This window comes from Anser cygnoides, chromosome 9 (genome assembly GCF_040182565.1).
Source record: "Anser cygnoides isolate HZ-2024a breed goose chromosome 9, Taihu_goose_T2T_genome, whole genome shotgun sequence".
NCBI lineage: Eukaryota > Metazoa > Chordata > Aves > Anseriformes > Anatidae > Anser > Anser cygnoides.
Genome location: NC_089881.1, coordinates 11,743,613 through 11,760,934, shown reverse-complemented (window position 1 = coordinate 11,760,934; position 17,322 = coordinate 11,743,613). Strand labels below are relative to the sequence as shown.

The 17,322-nt window shown below is 47.9% G+C and overlaps 3 protein-coding genes across 11 annotated transcripts in view; 2 read left to right on the top strand and 1 right to left on the bottom strand.

Annotated features, from left to right (window-relative positions):
* Window positions 1–906: 906 nt before the first annotated feature.
* CEP19 (centrosomal protein 19) lies at window positions 907–5,017 on the bottom strand. 4 transcript variants are annotated; one of them, XM_048077162.2, is made up of 4 exons: window positions 4,879–4,897; window positions 3,948–4,023; window positions 2,528–2,726; window positions 907–2,228 (listed from the first exon to the last, which is right to left on the bottom strand). In XM_048077162.2, exons 3-4 carry the CDS (start codon window positions 2,655–2,657, stop codon window positions 1,867–1,869), a joined length of 492 nt encoding a protein of 163 aa, XP_047933119.1. In that variant the 5' UTR covers window positions 2,658–2,726; window positions 3,948–4,023; window positions 4,879–4,897; the 3' UTR covers window positions 907–1,866. The 4 variants fall into 4 exon arrangements, with proteins under 4 accessions (XP_047933119.1, XP_013041634.1, XP_013041633.1 ...); XM_013186180.3 differs by lacking the exon at window positions 4,879–4,897 and adding an exon at window positions 4,486–4,615; XM_013186179.3 differs by lacking the exon at window positions 4,879–4,897 and adding an exon at window positions 4,112–4,545.
* PIGX (phosphatidylinositol glycan anchor biosynthesis class X) lies at window positions 4,610–9,767 on the top strand. Of its 6 annotated transcripts, XR_010833574.1 has the most exons (8): window positions 4,610–4,808; window positions 4,900–4,963; window positions 5,206–5,386; window positions 6,676–6,889; window positions 7,785–7,880; window positions 7,973–8,073; window positions 8,199–8,472; window positions 9,141–9,342. XR_010833574.1 is itself a non-coding variant. In XM_067002463.1 (7 exons), exons 1-7 carry the CDS (start codon window positions 4,763–4,765, stop codon window positions 9,300–9,302), a joined length of 864 nt encoding a protein of 287 aa, XP_066858564.1. In that variant the 5' UTR covers window positions 4,610–4,762; the 3' UTR covers window positions 9,303–9,767. The 6 variants fall into 6 exon arrangements, 4 of the variants coding, with proteins under 4 accessions (XP_066858564.1, XP_066858565.1, XP_047933160.2 ...); XR_010833575.1 differs by lacking the exon at window positions 7,785–7,880; XM_067002463.1 differs by lacking the exon at window positions 8,199–8,472 and having other exon boundaries at window positions 9,141–9,767.
* Window positions 9,768–13,136: 3,369 nt separating this feature from the next.
* PAK2 (p21 (RAC1) activated kinase 2) overlaps window positions 13,137–17,322 on the top strand; it is a 45,246-nt gene continuing 41,060 nt past the window's right edge. Inside the window, exon 1 of the mRNA XM_048077158.2 lies at window positions 13,137–13,295. The gene's annotated coding sequence lies outside the window, so the exon portion shown is untranslated. The remainder of the gene's footprint in view (window positions 13,296–17,322) is intronic.

The following is a 17,322-nucleotide window of genomic DNA, read 5'->3' as shown; positions in this document are numbered from 1 at the left end:
CTGGAGGCTGTTGGAGAGCAAAAAGCAAGCAGCACTCAGCATCCTTCCCCCAGGGCACAATAAATCACCTGTGGAACGCACGTGGTCTCTGGAGGGAAGGAGATGCCTGCATCCTCCTGCTTTGCATGGCTTGCTCCGTCCCGCGAGCCACCCCGGTGAGGCCCTGTGCCCCCGAACCACTTCCAGATCTGACGGCGTCAGCTGGCAGCAGAAGCGTGGGGCTTTTCGAGCTGCCAGACCTTTGCAATTAGCCTGGGGCAAGCAGGGCTTGTTCCTCCTCTTGCATCATCACCAAGAAAAAAGTCACTTTGCAGGCTGCGCTGATTAATGGTTGCCGTAATCGCTAGCTTCTGCAGCTTTGCTCACATATGGTTGATTTGGGGTTCTCTGGCTGATTTTGCTGCTGCAGGAGAGCAAGGGCTCCTGCTCTGGCTCTGTGGGGGCTTTCTGGAGCAAACAGAAGTGTTAAAAGCCTTGGCTTTGCCACTGGAGTCCCAGGAGCTGCGCAGGAAGAGGCTCTACCGGAGGGGTGCCTTGGACAAGGCAGCAGACAGGGAATGATGACTAACAATGAGGTAAGGAGCCAGGAGAAGGTTTGTGCAATGCTTGGGAAACCACGGCTGGCACCGCGAGTGCCTGTGAGCAATGGAAGTATCAACCAGGACCCAGGCTTCTTCTCAGCACGTAGGACAGAAGTCAGTTTGCTCTCCTCTCCAGCTGCTCGCCTGCAGCAGGACGCCCGGTGTGCAGAAGAGGACTTGCTGAAGGCAAGATTTTTCACAGAACTGACTCTCTCATTTCAGCGTGTATCATTTCACCACTTTCTGAAGAATCCTAAACATAGTTCTTACAAGAGAGTGTGTCTTGAAGAATACAAACCAGTGAGGTAGGCAACAGGACTAGAACTTCAGTGGGATAGTTAAAATATTTATTTATTTGCAGAGAGAAACTTCTCAGTGATCACTGAAATGCTACTTGGAGGAGTTTTTGCTGTAGTTTTGCTTACTTGCCACGTCAGTTTCTTCCCTGGTGCTATTTAAAGCAAGCTGGGAACTGTAGTCTGATGATGCAGCGGTGGTAAAAGTTTTGTTTTACTCTAACACCACCCCTAGACTCTATGACTTTCTACCATACTACTTTTTTCAAATAGTGTAAGCACACTTTCCTAGAACTGAGCATTTACTGAAAGAGCATTATCTCTAGCAGCATAAGGAAGGAAAAGGCCCCACTTCATCAGTTTGAAACCACTGCCTTTTCAGAGTACTTTCAAGAACAACTTATTCTCTAAATATACCATTTCTTAAAAATAAGGATTTATAGTTGTGTAACCTGAAGCTGCAAATTTAAGCATTGCTTAGGGAACATTAGAGTAATATGCTCATTGCAGCGGTGATTCATCCAGCAAATAGCCCAGTACACATTTAACATTACAACAAGTAGCAATAAATACCATATGCATACAATAAGGCTTTAACGTTGCTTCCAAGATATAAATATTTAACACTTCATTTTCAAATGAAGCTGAACAGAAATCACAGCAAGGCAAGTTGGTGAGGTTCTCAGTCAAAGCTGACTGAAATGTAAACACATGAGAGAGAAATAATTTTAAATTATTGTAGGCACTCTTACATAGGAAAAGATTAAAAACACCCAACAAGTTCAGCTGTCCCATTTCCATTTCTTAAAGCTTATTTAAACCTGAAACCGCTGCAATACCTTAGGCCTCCGATCCTCCATGGCCAATGTAATTCAGTTCATCAACTAGATGAACTGAAGAGGATGCAGCAGAGTAATTAGGATGACACCGTTCTCTCTGCCAGGCATATGGGATTTGTCTCTGCCCACCCAGGTCATCTTTGTCTGGAATCAGACTTCTTCCCCTGACTCCACATCCCAGCCACAGGACTCCAGCTGCTCATCCTGTGGAAACTCAACCTCCACATCGTAGACAAAATCTGGGTCATCCTTCTTCTTCCTATTCTTCTCAAAGAGCTCATCCATGATGCTCTTCCTTTTGGCTAGCTCCTTGTCATCCAGTTTGTTCATATCCTCTTCTGGGTCGATGGTCTCTTCCCGCTGAACCTTTTCCAGGCTCTCAGCCAGACTCTCTCCTCTCAGATGACCTTTCAGCAAGCTGTGTAACTTCTCCAGCTGACGTAGCGAGACTCCTTCTAGGTAAGCCTTGTGCCGAGGGTTATTCTTCAGCTGCTCTGCAGCTATGCTGCAGTCTGAAGAGAAAACCACCCTGAAGAATTACAGGGGCAAACAAATCTCCTCATACAAAGAGATCCTCCACCCCAAGCCCTCACAAGTGAGACCTCCAGGTTAAGCAGCTCCACTACTCAGATTAAGATGCTGCCCTGGGCTTTCCAGGAGAGGGAGCATTACCCCAAACCTGCCCACTGTGCACTCCCTGCCTGCTGGTGCAGAGCTACCCAGCAGTGACTAAAAATGGTGTTACTGACCAGCTGCTCCTCCTCTGTGTGTGGAGGGGACTGGGGGGATGCTGCAAGCAAACACACCGCACCTGAGAACTTGGAGAAATTCCTGACAGGCATGATGCGCTGGCGAGTCTTTTCCTTGTCCTTTTCTTCATAGATCAGGATAACGGACGGAGGCTTAAAGCGAATGCCGCACTTCTTCGCAACGCAAGCCATTGCAGTTCTTGCTGACAGCTGAAGTGTGCTCGGTTTTATTGGAAGAGTCCTCAGCAACTTCAGCGCTCACTGAAAAACAGGAACAAAAGGGAAAGAAAACATGAGGGGCTCTTGGTCGTTGTCTTTTATCAGGATTAGAGTAACCCACATTCAGTAACAATGTGCACCACAGTGCAAGTCTCCCTAACTCTGTGGGGACTTGAACACATCCCTATGTACAATTTGAGCTGGGCATGGGGAGCAGAATGACTCTCGAGGGTTCATTTACACCTTTGTCACCTCTTGGCTTTTGAATCTGGATTATGGATCACACACAAGTTAAATTTTTTGTCCGCAGCTAAGTAAAGAACTGCACAGTCAAATGATACCTAAAGCACATTTCGTAAGGTAAGGGAGAAGCCTGCACGCATACAGTTGACGTATCTAACACTGGAATTCCTTTAAAAAAAAAAAAAACATTATAAGAAGAGGGGCAGCAAGTCTGTTTTTTTGTAAAGGTTTCTTATGGTTTCAGAGTGATCTCAGTACAGCAGCATATCTATGACTAATGATGGATGGGATAAGGAGAGAGGAGATTCAAAATGAACAACTATGATTAGATTCCTTTTTAGGAATCAATGAAAATTTGACATTGCTTTTAAAGAGAGATGACATCCGCTTGTTTAGCTAAAGTAGACCACTAAGGAAACTGAGAAGTTAAGAGTGACAAGCAGAAATGCTTTGGACGTAGGGCATTATGGTTGGTAGAGTTTAAGCTATGTAATGATCATGAAGGTCAATGATTTATTAAGGTTTGAAAATACTAAGCTGTTGTGTGGGGAGGAACAGGGAACTTTTGCCATACATAAAAGGTAGAGAAGGAGGTGGATGGGGTGGAAGAGCTGACTGACTCGCTAAATCTATAGCTGTATTTATATAGGTGGCAAGGCCAGACTGTATGTGCTAGAAGTTCATTTTTAAGTAAGGACTGTGAAACCCTCAAGTATCTCAGCGCATAGGTCAGCTATGAAATGAACGAGGTTAGAAAGCTCATCCATAATTATCCTTCTTGCTCTTCTCTGAAGCATTTTGTCTGGCAACTGGGGAAAGGAACGTTAACCTGGCTAATAGTGACGACTTCTCTTTTTCTGCCTGATAATATTTGTCCACACACAAAATGCTCGAGAACTCCTTGGTGTCTGCTTCTCCTTTAGCTCTGACCCCGCTCTTTCAAGTTCGATGGAATATGAGAGGAGACCGAAAGACCCCGGAATGCTGCTGCAGATCTCCTTCCCAGCTCAGTACACTTACGCATTGCTTTCCTTTTGGTTTTAAGTGAAAACATGCCAAACATCCAGGTTGTCTCTGTCTCTGACTGCGCTACAGGCTGCAGGAAGGCAAAGCATGGAATTATAAAAAACAAAACTAAAAATATGCCTCCAAATCAAGAAAAAGTAGTAATCTTTAAAAGTTACATTGAAGTTGAGGTGAAAGAAATCTTCTTTGTTAAAAACACAGAGTAAACAGTTCAAATTCGCAGTAATATTCCTCAATACTGAAAATTAACAACGGTGGCTCTACTTTAAAACAAAAATAGCTAAAAAAAAAAAAAGGCAGAATTCAGTTAAGAGTCCCTTTCCGTATCTTAAAACGAGAAGTGACGCCTCCAGCAACCGAAATTCCTTTGTAAAGTATAAGCAGCAATCACGGCAGAGACGTCCCTAGGGGAGAACGACAAACAGGAGCACAAGCCACCGGGGTGCGGTGAGGAGGGACACGGCATTCCCTGCCTACAGGGACCGCGGCAGCGCTCCCGGCGCCCGCAGGAGGCCCGAACCCAGCCCCTTACGGAGGCCCGGCCTTCCCCGGCCAGCGCTGGGCCCGGTTTCGCCGCTCCCGGTCCCGGCCCCGGTCCCTCCCGCAGCCGGCGGCCCGGGCCCGCCGCGTTGCCGTGGCAACACCTCAGGGCCGGGTGCCCGTGCCCAGGCCCTGCCGGCCGCAGGCGCCCCGCGCCACAAAATGGCCGCCGCGGCCTCCGCCGCGCGGGGGGGCGCAGTGCGGCGCTGGGGCCCGGCCGCGGGGCGGGGCGGGAGCGGGGCGGCGGGGCCGTGAGGAGAAGGCTCGGCATGGCGGGGCTGAGCCCCGGGCTGGCGGCGCTGCTCTGCGCCCTCCGTGAGTGCCTCGGTCACCGGGCGCGGCGCGTCCCCGCGGTAGGGACGGGCGGCGCTGTGCCGGAGCTCACCCGCGCTGTGGTGTTCCCCAGAGGTGCAGGCTGCCGGCCGGGGAGCCGCCGTCACGCAGGAGCTGCAGCAGGAGGGGTTCCACAGGTGGGGCCGGGTTTGGGGTCTGGGGGGCGCGGTGCTCGGGTTTGGGGTCTGGGGACGCGGTTAGGGTGAGCTACCGGAACCGCAGGCTCCTGGCTGGTGAGGACGGGATGGCTCTGGGCGAACCGGAGTTTGTGGTGCGGAACACGCAAGAGCCGCACCTTGCCTCCCTGCGTGTCTCCCGGTGGGTGTGCCGCCTGGTGAAACGTGGGTGTAAGCGTGTTGCTTCTGTGCCTTGGTTTAAGGGACCTGCTGGTGAAGGTAGACCTTGGGGAAACCGGAGAGTGGGCTGCAGGATGCTCGGTGGTTGCTAGAACTCATCTGCCGCCAGGAATCTACGTGGATCCCTACGAGCTGGCATCGCTACAGCAGCACAACTTAACGAAGGTAACGACCCAGAAGGTCTGGCCGCTTGCAGCCTCTCAGGTAAGGACGTTCACGTGCTTTGCCGGCAGCTGAAGGATGCCTTGCTCAGGAAGCTGCACTCTCTGGTCATCATCTGGCTCCTTGGACCAAGGTGATTCGTTCCCTTTCCTGAAAGTTGCTGCACAGTGATATTCGTGATTTCTCATTGCGTTACTGTCTTACCAGCACCACCTGGCACAGGGCACGTTTTGTGTAACGTGCTGCTGATGTTTCTACACGTAGGCATGCCTGTCAGCTCTGCTTAGCCTCAGATAAGTAACTGGGGTAAAAACTATTCAGAGTGAAAAGAAGGAAGATTAACCCCAGCAATACAGGAGCAGGGTGGGAACAGGCAGGGAGCGTGTTTTACTGGGCTGTTTGGTCTTCCTGCCAAGACTCTGTGTCGAGGTCTTAAAAAGTGCAAAGCAATGGCTTCCCCGGCGTGCTTCAAGTGGATCCGGACTGAGGAGTCTCACCGCTTCATTCCATCACAGCTTTCCTTCTTACCTTCCAAAACAAGCTTCACGTATTGGATAGAGAGATGTGTTAAGGCTGTGGCTTTATAGTAATCTCCTTAGGTGCTTAATTCAGTTAAAACAGAGGCAACGCCACTGAGCAGCTTCTGTTGGAATGCTTGCAAGCGCAATAACAGCCTTGCTAATTGGTGTTACTAATTAGCGCCTCTTCAGTTACTATCAGGCTATCGGAAAGGTTGTGTTGCAAACTTTCCATGGGTAAGAATGACTTATTGGAGAGTGAGTTGAAAAGCTGTTTTGGAACAGCTTAAGGACAGAACTTCCAACCTGATCCTACTAACCAAGAAGTTGGGCCCAGTGTTAGAAAATAGGAAAAGGAAAAAGGTTTCCACTAGAATTGCATTGTAGTAATCTGCCATGTCTAATAGGAGGAGACAATCACTTTCCAATGCCATCTTGGTGCTGGGCATCTTCTGGGAGGGTACCTAAGTTTTACAGGTGAAGGTAAGTATCAGAGAGATACTTAAAGATTTTCTGAGTAGCTATTATAGACAGCTGTGGGGGTCCAAAGTAAGCAAATGTGAAACCCTTCCCTACACACAGAATAAACTCCAACAGTAGAGTTTCCTTGGTGCTCTGAAGACCAGCATGTTAATGCAGCAGGAGTTAAACTTTTTTTTCCCCTTCTGATGCTTCGTTAGGTTACCGCAGCAGACTGTGAGCACTTAAGTCCCATAATCATGCATGAAATATTCATACCTTTTTTTTTTCCCCGTCTCTCTCTCCTGTGCTGATTCTGGTTGCGACCACATCTGGATCTTTGTTTACTTGCAGGCGGTGTTAATTCCTGACATCATTGATGTGGAGGCTCCTGAGTACTCGGCCACAGGCCTTGTGGTTCTCCTGTACCTGGAACGCGACCCTCGCTGTTTGCGCTGTTTCAGAGGTGCTTTGCCCGTGCATGTGCGGTACCACCGGCCAGCAGGGGACGGGGAGGAAGCACTGGTTGCTCTGAAGAGTCCAGAAGTACTGGTTTGTTGCTGCGATGGTGAGATGCTCTTTGTGTACCCTTTTTGGGGAGAGAGGAGCTGTGAGCAGTACAGAATCTGGATCTATACCTGTCTTCTGGAGGTGGAATTTCCTCCGCCTGGAGTGGAGGAGTCACATGAACACGAGGGGAGGATAGCAGCCCTGATAAAGGCCACGTTGTCTTCCTCTTAGCATGTGCTGTGCATTAGGATGGACACTGCTGCCTGACCAAAGGCAGACTGATTGTTAACAGACTGCTTGGAGTTGTGCTACTGCCATCAAACCCTTGTACTGTAGGGATGGGCTCTCTTGCCTGTAAGCGCTGGCAGCTGGTCTATTTGTCACATCCCCTGCAGGCCCTGGTTTGTTAAAGGTCAGCTGCTCAGACCACGTTTTCACAGCGTTCTTGTGGCAGCTGGGGCTGTGCAGTGTGTATTTAAAATTATTCGCTGTCAGGTACTTAGAGCGACCAGAGTATTCTAAAGGTTTCCAAGCTTTTCTTCCTGTGTTTAAATAGGGGAGAAAAGATAGCAAACACTTTTCCTGATGGTTGTGGTTCCCACATTCCTCTAAAACAAGAACCTGGTGTCCACTGACAGTGAATATTTTATGTGAACATTGGCGTTCTGTGTTTTTGCTAAAAATTGTACTAATTTCTCATGAAATTGTTCTTGCTAGCCCCCACATCAAATGTGCCACTGATTCTCAGCTCCTTTATCTTATTCTAGGTGTTATTTGAGCAATGATTTTCTGGGATAAACTTAGGGGCAGGAAAGACTGCCTGGTCAGATAAAAGGAGTGTGAAATATTTCTAATTTTTCTGCCATGTTTAATATTGATAAGCAGGAAAAATATTTATTATTAATATAAAAGCATTTAAAGTATTGGAGGGGAGTTCTTGCATGCGTCAACAGGAGGTCAGCTGGGAGAAAAGGAAGAATGTCTTCCATGGTTTTGGGGAAGAGAAATCGTAACTGCGTGGCTAGAGTTGAGGGGTGCGCAGGCCAAAGGTGAATTCTTTTCCCCATTAAGGACAGAAGGCCCAAGATATCACATGGGGTGAGATTCTTCCATAGGTATCCGCTGTATCTGTCTTATGTAGATCATCTGTCAACGGAGAGTTGGAAGCCTGCTGAAGTGGAAGCTTCCTGCTCAGGGAAAAGGGACTACCCCTGTCAGTGGTACAGCGCAACACACAAACCTGTGAGTTCATATTTCTGAAGGAAATTCTTGGTTCTTGTTTGACAGTTGCTGCCTCTTTCTGCGATGAGCAACTTCCAGAGCACAGGACCTAACTGATAAAAGCCTTGTTGTGTGAATTCTTACAGAGGCTCCCTTCTTCCTTTCTGACCTGGTTTTAATGGGTGTCATCCTGCCAGTCTGACATGCCTGCAATCACTTGGTGCTCTTCGATGCTCTTGACAGTGGCTGCTCTCCTCATCTTCTTTTTTTTTCCTTAATACTTTACTTGTAATCCTACGATATAATTGGCACTAAATTAAGAAAAGTCTCTGCAGTATAGGTTTTTCAGATGACTAGCAAAGTGGGAGAACCCTGTTCCTATCTAATAGAAAAAGGAGTAAACCACCAAAAGTTGAAGGAGTAAGATCTTTAAAAAAGGCCACTTCTGTTTTATTGGATTGGCTAAGTGTCTAGATGAAGTTTTCTTTATTCTGTGTTCAAAACTAAGGGAAGTTGGATCTTTAGTGTGGTCAACAACTGCTTTACAAACTCAAAAAGGTTGTGCTAGTGTAGAGATTCAGAAATAAGACTACTATGTGTAATAACAAATCTGTTGGTTGTGTAACATGCATGTTTTCCTACATTTAAGATATCTGCAGATGTCTGTTACATGTTTTGGAGCTTTCTGCATCACAGAGAAGCCAAATAGTTGTTTCCCATGGAGAAAACTGGCTTCTCAGTGATCTGCAAAATGCTCATTCAGAGAGTGTCTCTGTTCAGTGCTGTATTATGTACATGTCCTCACTGGCAAGCTTAGAGTAAGAACAAAGCCATGGAGGATATAAATGGCTGCTATTCAAAATGTAGCAGAAACTTTTTGAGCTTTGTATAATAAGAGTAACTGTCTCTCTCTCTAAGGGCAGTAAATCAAAATGTTAAGTTCCATCTCAGTTTTTTCTGGGATTAAAAAATCAGGCCTTAGCAAAGGGCTAGTTAAATAGTGGTCTGGTTACTTACTAGTCCTCTAAGTTGCAGTCAGAAAGAAACAGCTTGTTAAATGTGTATAATCCATGTATTTTTCTTTGTAGGCATATGAAGAATTGATTCTTCAGGTTCCAGTGGGGCTCAAGCAACATAGTGCCTTAGTGTGCGTCGTGACTCTTCTTGCCACGGTGTTCTGTTCCAGTCTGATTCTTGCTGCTGTATGCAAGCACGGACACTTCTTCTCCCTAGTCACCTGCTCAGAATAAAGAAACAAGGAGCGACTGAGCTCTGTGCAGCAAAAACTAACTCAGTGTTACATTGGGTTCCTAAGTGAATCCTTCTCTACTGTTATTTATATCTTGGTAATTCATGCAGGTCCCATAACAGATTATAGTTCTCTCGGCCTAATTCTTACAAACACCTTTCATGCACAGAAGACCACTTTGGTACATTGTGAATAGACGAAGCAGATGGAGGATAGCAACAGAGCTGCAGAAAGCTGAAAGGACTGCCACAGGCAGTGCGGCAATAGTCAGGAGCAGTCTCAGTCTCTGATTCCCTGCCCCAGGCCAGGGCCTGCTCCAACTATAGTGCTACCCCTTGCAGAGGTGTTTGTAATTTCTTGAATTCAAACCACCTGATTGGGGAGTGGTTGTTAAGGGTATGAAAAACATTATCTAGTCATAAATGTTTCTGAATTTGAAGCTTGTTTAAACTGTCCACATGGGTTATGCGTGACTTTGCAAAGAGGCATTCTTTACTTGGGACCGTAGAAGGCTTAAACAATTTGTACTCTGCTAAGGACTGGGAGGGATTAGCTGCTCTTGGTCAAATCATTCAGAGTTGAAAGAGCTTAGAAAATTTGAAAGGAATTTCACCCTGTATCAGAAGCTAAAAGAATCTCCCTTGGGAGATTAAAGCTGATGAAAAGATACAAACTAGAAGCAAACATTTAGAAGACTTGCATTCAGCCATCAGAGCAGTTAATAAATACATGGAAATGGAAGGATTACTTAATGGAAAAAATGAGTTGCTCTGGATTGACAGAAGTTGGTTGTTATTTTTAATCGTCAGTAGGTGGCATTGTGACCTTACTCACAGGGGCGGTTGGAGAAAACGTTATACCTCACGGAGTTAAGAGCAGGTGATTTTTGAGGGAGTGTGGGGGAGATCAATGAAAATGCTGGTTCTTAAATTCTGTCCTCCTTTATATGCAGCCATGACTGTTTCACAGTAGAATCAGCCTTTCATCACTGTCCAGCTGTAGCTTCAGGATCCCCTGGGCATCCTTCCTCTGCTTCTGCTGGAATTCAATAGAGAGCTCGTCTTGTGACTTTGCCCGCGACAGGTTGGCGAGTGCTCTGACACTGGGCTCTTGTTTTCCCCTGGCTGTGCTGAATGATGATGGCTGCGCCAGTACTTCATGCACTACCTCAGAGGCGTCATGCACTGCATCTGTTTGGGGGAAGGGAGAAATTAAAGAGGACAATTGCAGGGAGATTTGGTGGCTCTTGCAGTAGGACTGAGGAGAGAGGCTGTAACACTTGCCTCTGAGTGGCATTTTTAACTCCCAGAGTTGAGTTTGTCCTTGTGCTTTCTCTCCGGTGCAGGTACGTCATTTTGTGTTGCAGTTTCACTTGTGGAATGGCAGTGTCCCAGATTGCCACTCGGCTTGGCAGGTCTTTATCTCCTGAAAGCTCACAATTCATCAGATAAGACTAGTTGAAAATCACAAGTATGCCAAAACAAGCTGCCTGACAGTGTAGTGCAATGAAAGGAAACTAATTTCCTTGTGACAAATGAGGAAAATATTGCAAGATATTAAACATGATGAGTAGATGATTTGGAAATGCATGCAAGTGATGATGCGAGAATGTAAGTGTGCATTAGCGGTAGGATGTTCTATGAGCAACTGTGGCAGGAGGGGCTTGAATTATAGGGGGCTTAGCACTGTTAGTATGAAACAGATTGTTGACTTTAGAACAGAGTGTAGCTGCTGGAGGGTGAGAGGGAGGGTTTTCAGTGCACTAATCAGCTTGTGTGGCTCCTGGTTTACTAAGTATACTGAAAATTCATCAAGATCCCACTGATGAGGTTTTCAGGTGAGCTGGAGTAACACTGATTCTGATTAATGTAAAATATTAAAGAAGTTGCAGAAATTTCAGTGGATGCTTTTGCTATGGCAAATAGCAAGTATTTGTTCTTTTTAAATGCATAGCATTTGAATTAAAGTACAGTAGATTTTTAAAAGTTGTAAATAAGTATAATAAATATTGTAGAGTTAAGCATGAGGGAATTGATCTCCAAGTTAAACTTTCTCTCCCATACCAGAAACTACAGTCATTAAGCAATCTCTGCATTTAACAGGCATGCCCTGGTGCGTGCCAGGTAGCAGAATGTAGGTACCAGTCCTGCAGGAATTGCTTTTAAGTGCAGAGGAGCTGTGAGGCAGTGAAAAAATTCTTTGAAAAAAATCTGGCAGCTGTGGAAACAGAAATGAGGTGACTGCCTGGTAGTTTGAGTTGTTAGCAAAAGGACATAGATACATGGGTTGGATACAACTTATCCATCATTAATGGGTATAAGGACTGAATTAAAGGAACTACAGCAATGAAAGAAAAGGGGGCATTAAAGGCCAAGTTGGGAGTTAAAGACTTTCTGAATCACCAATGAATGTATAACAGCAACAAAGTACTCCTGGTTTCTTTTAAAAAGATGTGCCTGGCGAGACAAAAGAATGGGAGGGGGGTTAAGAATTCTGAAAAGGGTTTGGAGCAGAAATAGGGCAGGTTCAGGGGTATGAGGCTGAAGCAGCAAGGAGAAGCAAGGTTTTATAGGGAAGGAAAGTAGAGCTTAGGGAGCTGTGAAGTATAAAATCTGTAGTTTCTTGAGAGGTACATGATGGCACAGAGATGAATTAGCTTCAGCAAAAAGGAGAGTCAAATATGGAACAGAGTTGGAGAGGGACAAAGCAATATGAAAGGAGAAGTGATAAAGAAAGAAAGTGGCCAAAATATCATGGGTCTTTAGGGGCAAGGTTTCTGTGAGCAACCACTGCAGTAACTGTGGAGAATAACAGAAAATGATGACCTAAAGTAGCTGAAAGCAAACTGAAACTGGAAAGGCTGATAAGCACTGTTTGGACTTGTGTGCTGATGTGAGGCTGTAGGGGAAGCTTTCTTGCAAGATGTTTATCAAGAGGGGCTACCTGATGCGTATCCTTCTGAAGGAAAAATCAGATGTTGCTTCAAGCCTGGACTGACAGAAGAGGTGAGATCCAAGCTGCAGGGCAGGTGGATGTCTGGGGAAGTCTAATCTGGAAGATTAGGTGTGTCAGGAATTCTAGGGGAGAAGACTCGAGGGCACATATGCTGCTTTCTCAGCTGTGTTACTGCTGCATCTCTCGGTACCTGGATATGTGAGTAGTTACCCGAGAGATGGCTCAGCTCACCGGCGGTCGGAAGTGGCAACATCAGAAGTTATGCTGAGCACCAAGCTCGTGGACTCCTGATCGACCTGGAAACTTAGTGGGAGTAGTGTTAATTTGTTGTGGTACAAAAACGAGCCCCTTCCAGTACCTTCAGGGCACGAGGAAGGGTGGCACATGGTGCGGATAAGGAAGCCTAACCTGCTTGGTGCTCCCAGGCACCCATTTGTGGCCTCCTGGCTGCTGGGAGCGTTGGCTGCAGCTGCACCTGAGGCTCGAGAGAGCCAGGGTGGGCCTGAGGGAGAGGCAGCAGGGGGCGAACTGTTTTTCATCAACGAAATACTAAGGAAACACATCTGAAAGAAAAAGATGGAAGCGAGGGGTGGGTGAGAGCTGGCTTGGACAAGGTCTATCTACCCTTTGGCGTTTTCCTGTTTTTATTTTCAGAGCGACCAGGGGGTGCACCCAGTTGGCCCCTCATTCCCCAGGGGGACACCGCTGCGCCGTGAGGAGGCAGCGGGGAGGCTCCCGGGGGTCCCCTTCCCGCCCACGCGACTCCCCTCAGCGGCGCGGACTACATTTCCCGTCACCCCCCGCGCGCCACCGCCGGCTCCCCGCTGTGGCGGGGGCTGCCGGGAATTGTAGTCCCGGCGGCGGCGCCCCTCCTTCGCGGGCTGTGGCCACGCGCGGCGGTTCCGCTTCCCCCTCCGGCTCCTGCCGCCGCCGCCGCCTCGGTGGGTGCCGCCGCCGCCATTGCAGAGGCGCCGTGTGGCGGCCGCGCCCCGCTGCCCCGCTCGCCCTTCCCCGAGGCGGCCGGCGCCGCCTCAGCCCGGTGAGTGCCCGGCTCCCACCTGCCGGCCCCGCCGCCCCTTTGTGGGGCCCTCCCGGGCCTGCGGCGGGGCGGCGGCGGCGCCGGCCCCGTTTGCGGGGCGCTGCGGGAAGGGGCCGCGGCGTCGCCTCCTGGGGCCCGGGAGGGAGCGGGATCGGCCCGGCCCGGCCGTGAGGGGGGCTCGGGGCGGCGGCGCCGCGCCGTGAGGGGCCCTCGCTGCCCCGCGGGGAGCCCGTGCTTGCCGCGGGGGCGGGGGGGAAGCAGCGGGATATTTGTGGTACAAAGGCTGGAAAAACCCCGCTCGGAGCGGTTTCCGCAGGCCAGGTGCCGCGCAGGTTGGGAGCCGCGTCCTTTGTGGCCGGGCAGGGGGCACGATCCTGCCCCCGGGGCCGCCGCTCTGTCACCAGCCGCCGGCAGGGCCCGAGGGGGGCGATGAGGGCGGCTCTAGCCCGAGCTGGGGGCCTGGTGCCTGTGAGCAACCTCCCGGAGGTTTGTTGGGGAGCCCGAAGGCCATCAGCTGGCCTTCAGGCCACAGGCAGTAGCAGCATCGTCGTCATCCGTCGGTGCTGTGCCTCTGACGGTGAGGGGGGGCTGCGGCTGCTTAATAGTCCTTTTTGGAGGTATCACGGTAACCAGCACGGTAAGGTGTCATTCCGGCACGGCATACAGTGTTTTTTTTTTTTTTTTTTTATCCTCTTATTTCTGTGTTTTTCCGGGTTTGCCTTTTTTCTTTTTTCTTTTTTTTTTGGATGTATTTTATGCTTGACAAAGCGGGCTTTCTCTTTTAAAAGTCTAGGCTGTACTTTTCGGTGTGGACTGACTTCAGGGTGTGCATCCCGGAGCGGTGCCTCCCCCCCAAAAAAAAGGGAACTGGCTACTTCGTGGTTCACTTTCTTCCTTTAGGAGATGGAGGTGATTTAACTCGCAGAGATACTGTGGAAGCAGGCTACAAAACATCCACATGTAACCAAATGCGCTGTTCCAGATTTATGTTACCGGAGAGTGGAGGGATTAGGTCTTTTATTATTACAGACTAATAGACTGAAATAGAAGCTGCACAGAAGCTGAAAACGTAAAGCCTTTGCCTTATGAGTATTTTAGTAGAATCTCTAAAGGAATTGGAATGGTTTAAGTCAGAATCCACCAAGCGATGTTTTAGAGGAAGGAGAAGCCATCCTCTGAAGTCTACTGGTTGGATACTTCAGTTTTTGAGGCTAGAACAAAAATGCTAGAGAAACAGTAACATAGAGTCTCTGAGCTACCTTGCACGTGGGATTAGTGTCTGCTTTGTGCAGATGTCATAATTAAAAATGTTGGGCGACTAAATGGGCAACGACAGAAACGTCTGCCAGCGTCTGTTGTATATATTTTGAAGTTTTAACAGAGCGCAACATGTTTCGGTGAGCTGGAGGCACGCATGCTCTGAGCTGCTCTGGGGCAGCTTGTCAGGGGCTGATTTACTGGGATGAAATCTGGGCCTGGTTACAACTCGCCCGGTTGGCCAACGTGGGGAGATTTGTTCCGGAGGCACCTGCTCTCATTTCCTCTCCGGGATGGATGCTGGAGTGGATGGGTGAATGCTTTGACCATGTATGGCAGGTCTCATCTTGTGCTTATTTTAAAATGTGTCCTTTTAAAAACTCATGCATGCTTGCATTGTTTAAGTCAGCCTTTCAGTTGCATTTAAAAGGGAAAATTCAAGCACCTTTGGTTTCTAAATAACTTTAGGAAAGGTGGTAAGGGTATTGATGCTTCTGATTTTGTCCTTGTGCCGGTATAAAGGCTGTAGGGATGTGAGTGTAGGTCTGTGTGTTTCACTAATAAGAGCTACATCTGCTTTAGAGTTCTTGTATCAATCTTGTTTTAGTTTAACCTTTTATCTGTTTTCTGTGTTAGGAGGTTTCTGAGGCACTGAGAGCTTCCCTGAGAGTTTTGTGCCAGTATATTCAGTCACACTTATTGACATGCCTGTGCGTAGCCACAACAAAGAAGAAGTGACTTGTTTTGAAAACAAATTGTAGTTACAGGGACACCACTCTAAATGACTGGGCGCAGTGCTACCAGAGCAAAGATCAGTTTCTGGGGTCAGAAACTGGGACTCGAGAAGAAGGCATTGAAAGTGAGTTGACTCCCTGAAGAAACCAGGGGGAAAAGATAGTGGAAGTGCAGAGGTGGGGAGAGCAGGAGGAGGGTGAGTTCCTCAGCAGCCAGAAAAAACGTGTGCAGGGCCGCTGCCTGCTCAGCTCAGCCACGAGGCGTTCGAGAAACTGCATTTTCAAGCTCTTCAAGCACCCGTGTTTAATGTAAAACAGCTTCTGCTGGTGATGTTTTGTGAAAAATAAAGTGAGTTCTGCATTTTGATTATGGTGATCGGATGAGTTTGCTTGCTGTAATTGAGATGGTTCCATGAGAATAATGGGCCTGGACCAGATTTGAGCTGATCAAATGGATTCCTATCAAGCTGGATTAATAGCGATGTAATAATACCAGTGCTAGGACTTGTCTCTGGAGCAGCAGCAGTGGGCTGATTGCAGAGACACAGAGCTAATGCACTCTCCTGAATGACAGCACTGCCGGCACTTGGGAAGAGGTGCAAGCGAGTTGCCAAAATAAGGCGGTTGTAGAACTTTCTCTCCTTTTTTCTAGAAACTTGATTACTGGGGCCAGTTCTTGTCTTTTCTCATCAAAGCAGAGGCGCTGTCCTGGAGTGGAGGAGAGATTCAGAAAGACTGCAGCCTGTTCAATTTTCATTTTTCCAAGGAGACACCTCCTTCCTCAGTATAAATCAAGTTTGGCCCAAAACTTCAGGAGTTTTGTGGTTGCACAGTGTTGTCTTGGACAGGTTTCTGTACCTGCTGTGGTAGCTGAACAAATGTTTCCAGTAAGTTTTACGTTGCAAACACTGAGGTTACTTACTGCTCCTTGCCCTGCGAAGTGTAGCACTGTTAAAGATAACTAATCAGCCCAAGTGCGTGAATGCCAGGCTACTCGGCTGAGTCTCAGAAACGATAAATGCAGCACTTGGCCCAGTGCTGGATTGATTCTGCGTCCCAGCAAGGTCGGTTTGAGTGGGGAGGCATCTCGGGCAAGCTCTGAGTGTTTGCAGGACTTGACATTGCTAAGGGTAAGTAGAGCTCATCATTTTTATGTAGGCCTTGCTGTGCTGCTCATGGCCTGTGAGGTCTCCAAGCGTGGTTTTGTGTGAAGTTGTGCTTTGGTTTAGCTGGAAAATGTGCACTTCAGTGCTTGTGTTTTAACTGATTAGTGGAGTGCCTGAAACAGGTGGAAACCCCTGGTTTGGGCCTCGGTCTGTATCTGACTCAGTAGGTTTTTTATGTCGATTGTTCTTTCTCTGTTTTCCCAGCTGGGAACTGGAATTAAACAGGCTTTGAAGATGCTTCTCCTTGCTGAGAGGTAACCATGAGCATGCCTTAGCTCCCAGCCCAGTGCTGGTGGCACTTTGCCTGCCTTCCTGAGCTGCTGGGGAGGACCAGCTTACTGGACAGCCTGCTGGAGTTTTCTTTGTGGGTCTTGGATGGAAACTTTTTTTTTTTTTTTTAAACTAGCTTCTGGCAAACAGTTACTTGATGTGAAACTTCACCTTTTATCGCTTTTGAGGGAGAAACTTCCCATCTTGGAACTGCATCTGCGGAGTCCTGCCTTTTGCTAAACTCTTCTGCTTCTGGCATCCTCCTCCAGAGGCTGGCATGGGAGGAAGCTCGGGTCCTTTCCCCAGGCAGCTGAATCTTAGCGCCCTGCTCCGAGCTGCTACAGTGCTGAAATTGTACGAGGGTCTGGCACATGCAGGGCAGTTCTGCTCTCCGTGAGGTTAGGAATGCACCTTTAAAATTAACATTTTTTTGTTGTTTGTATGAATTTGAGGTGATCGGAGTCACTCCCTGTGAATTAACAAAAGGCATTCCTTATGTGTTTGAAGGTGATGAGATATTGAAATGCTGCAGAAGTTGGTGAGGCTTCTTATTTTTTTTTCCAGTCAAGACAAGTGGATTTTGAAATTCTCAGTGTGTCT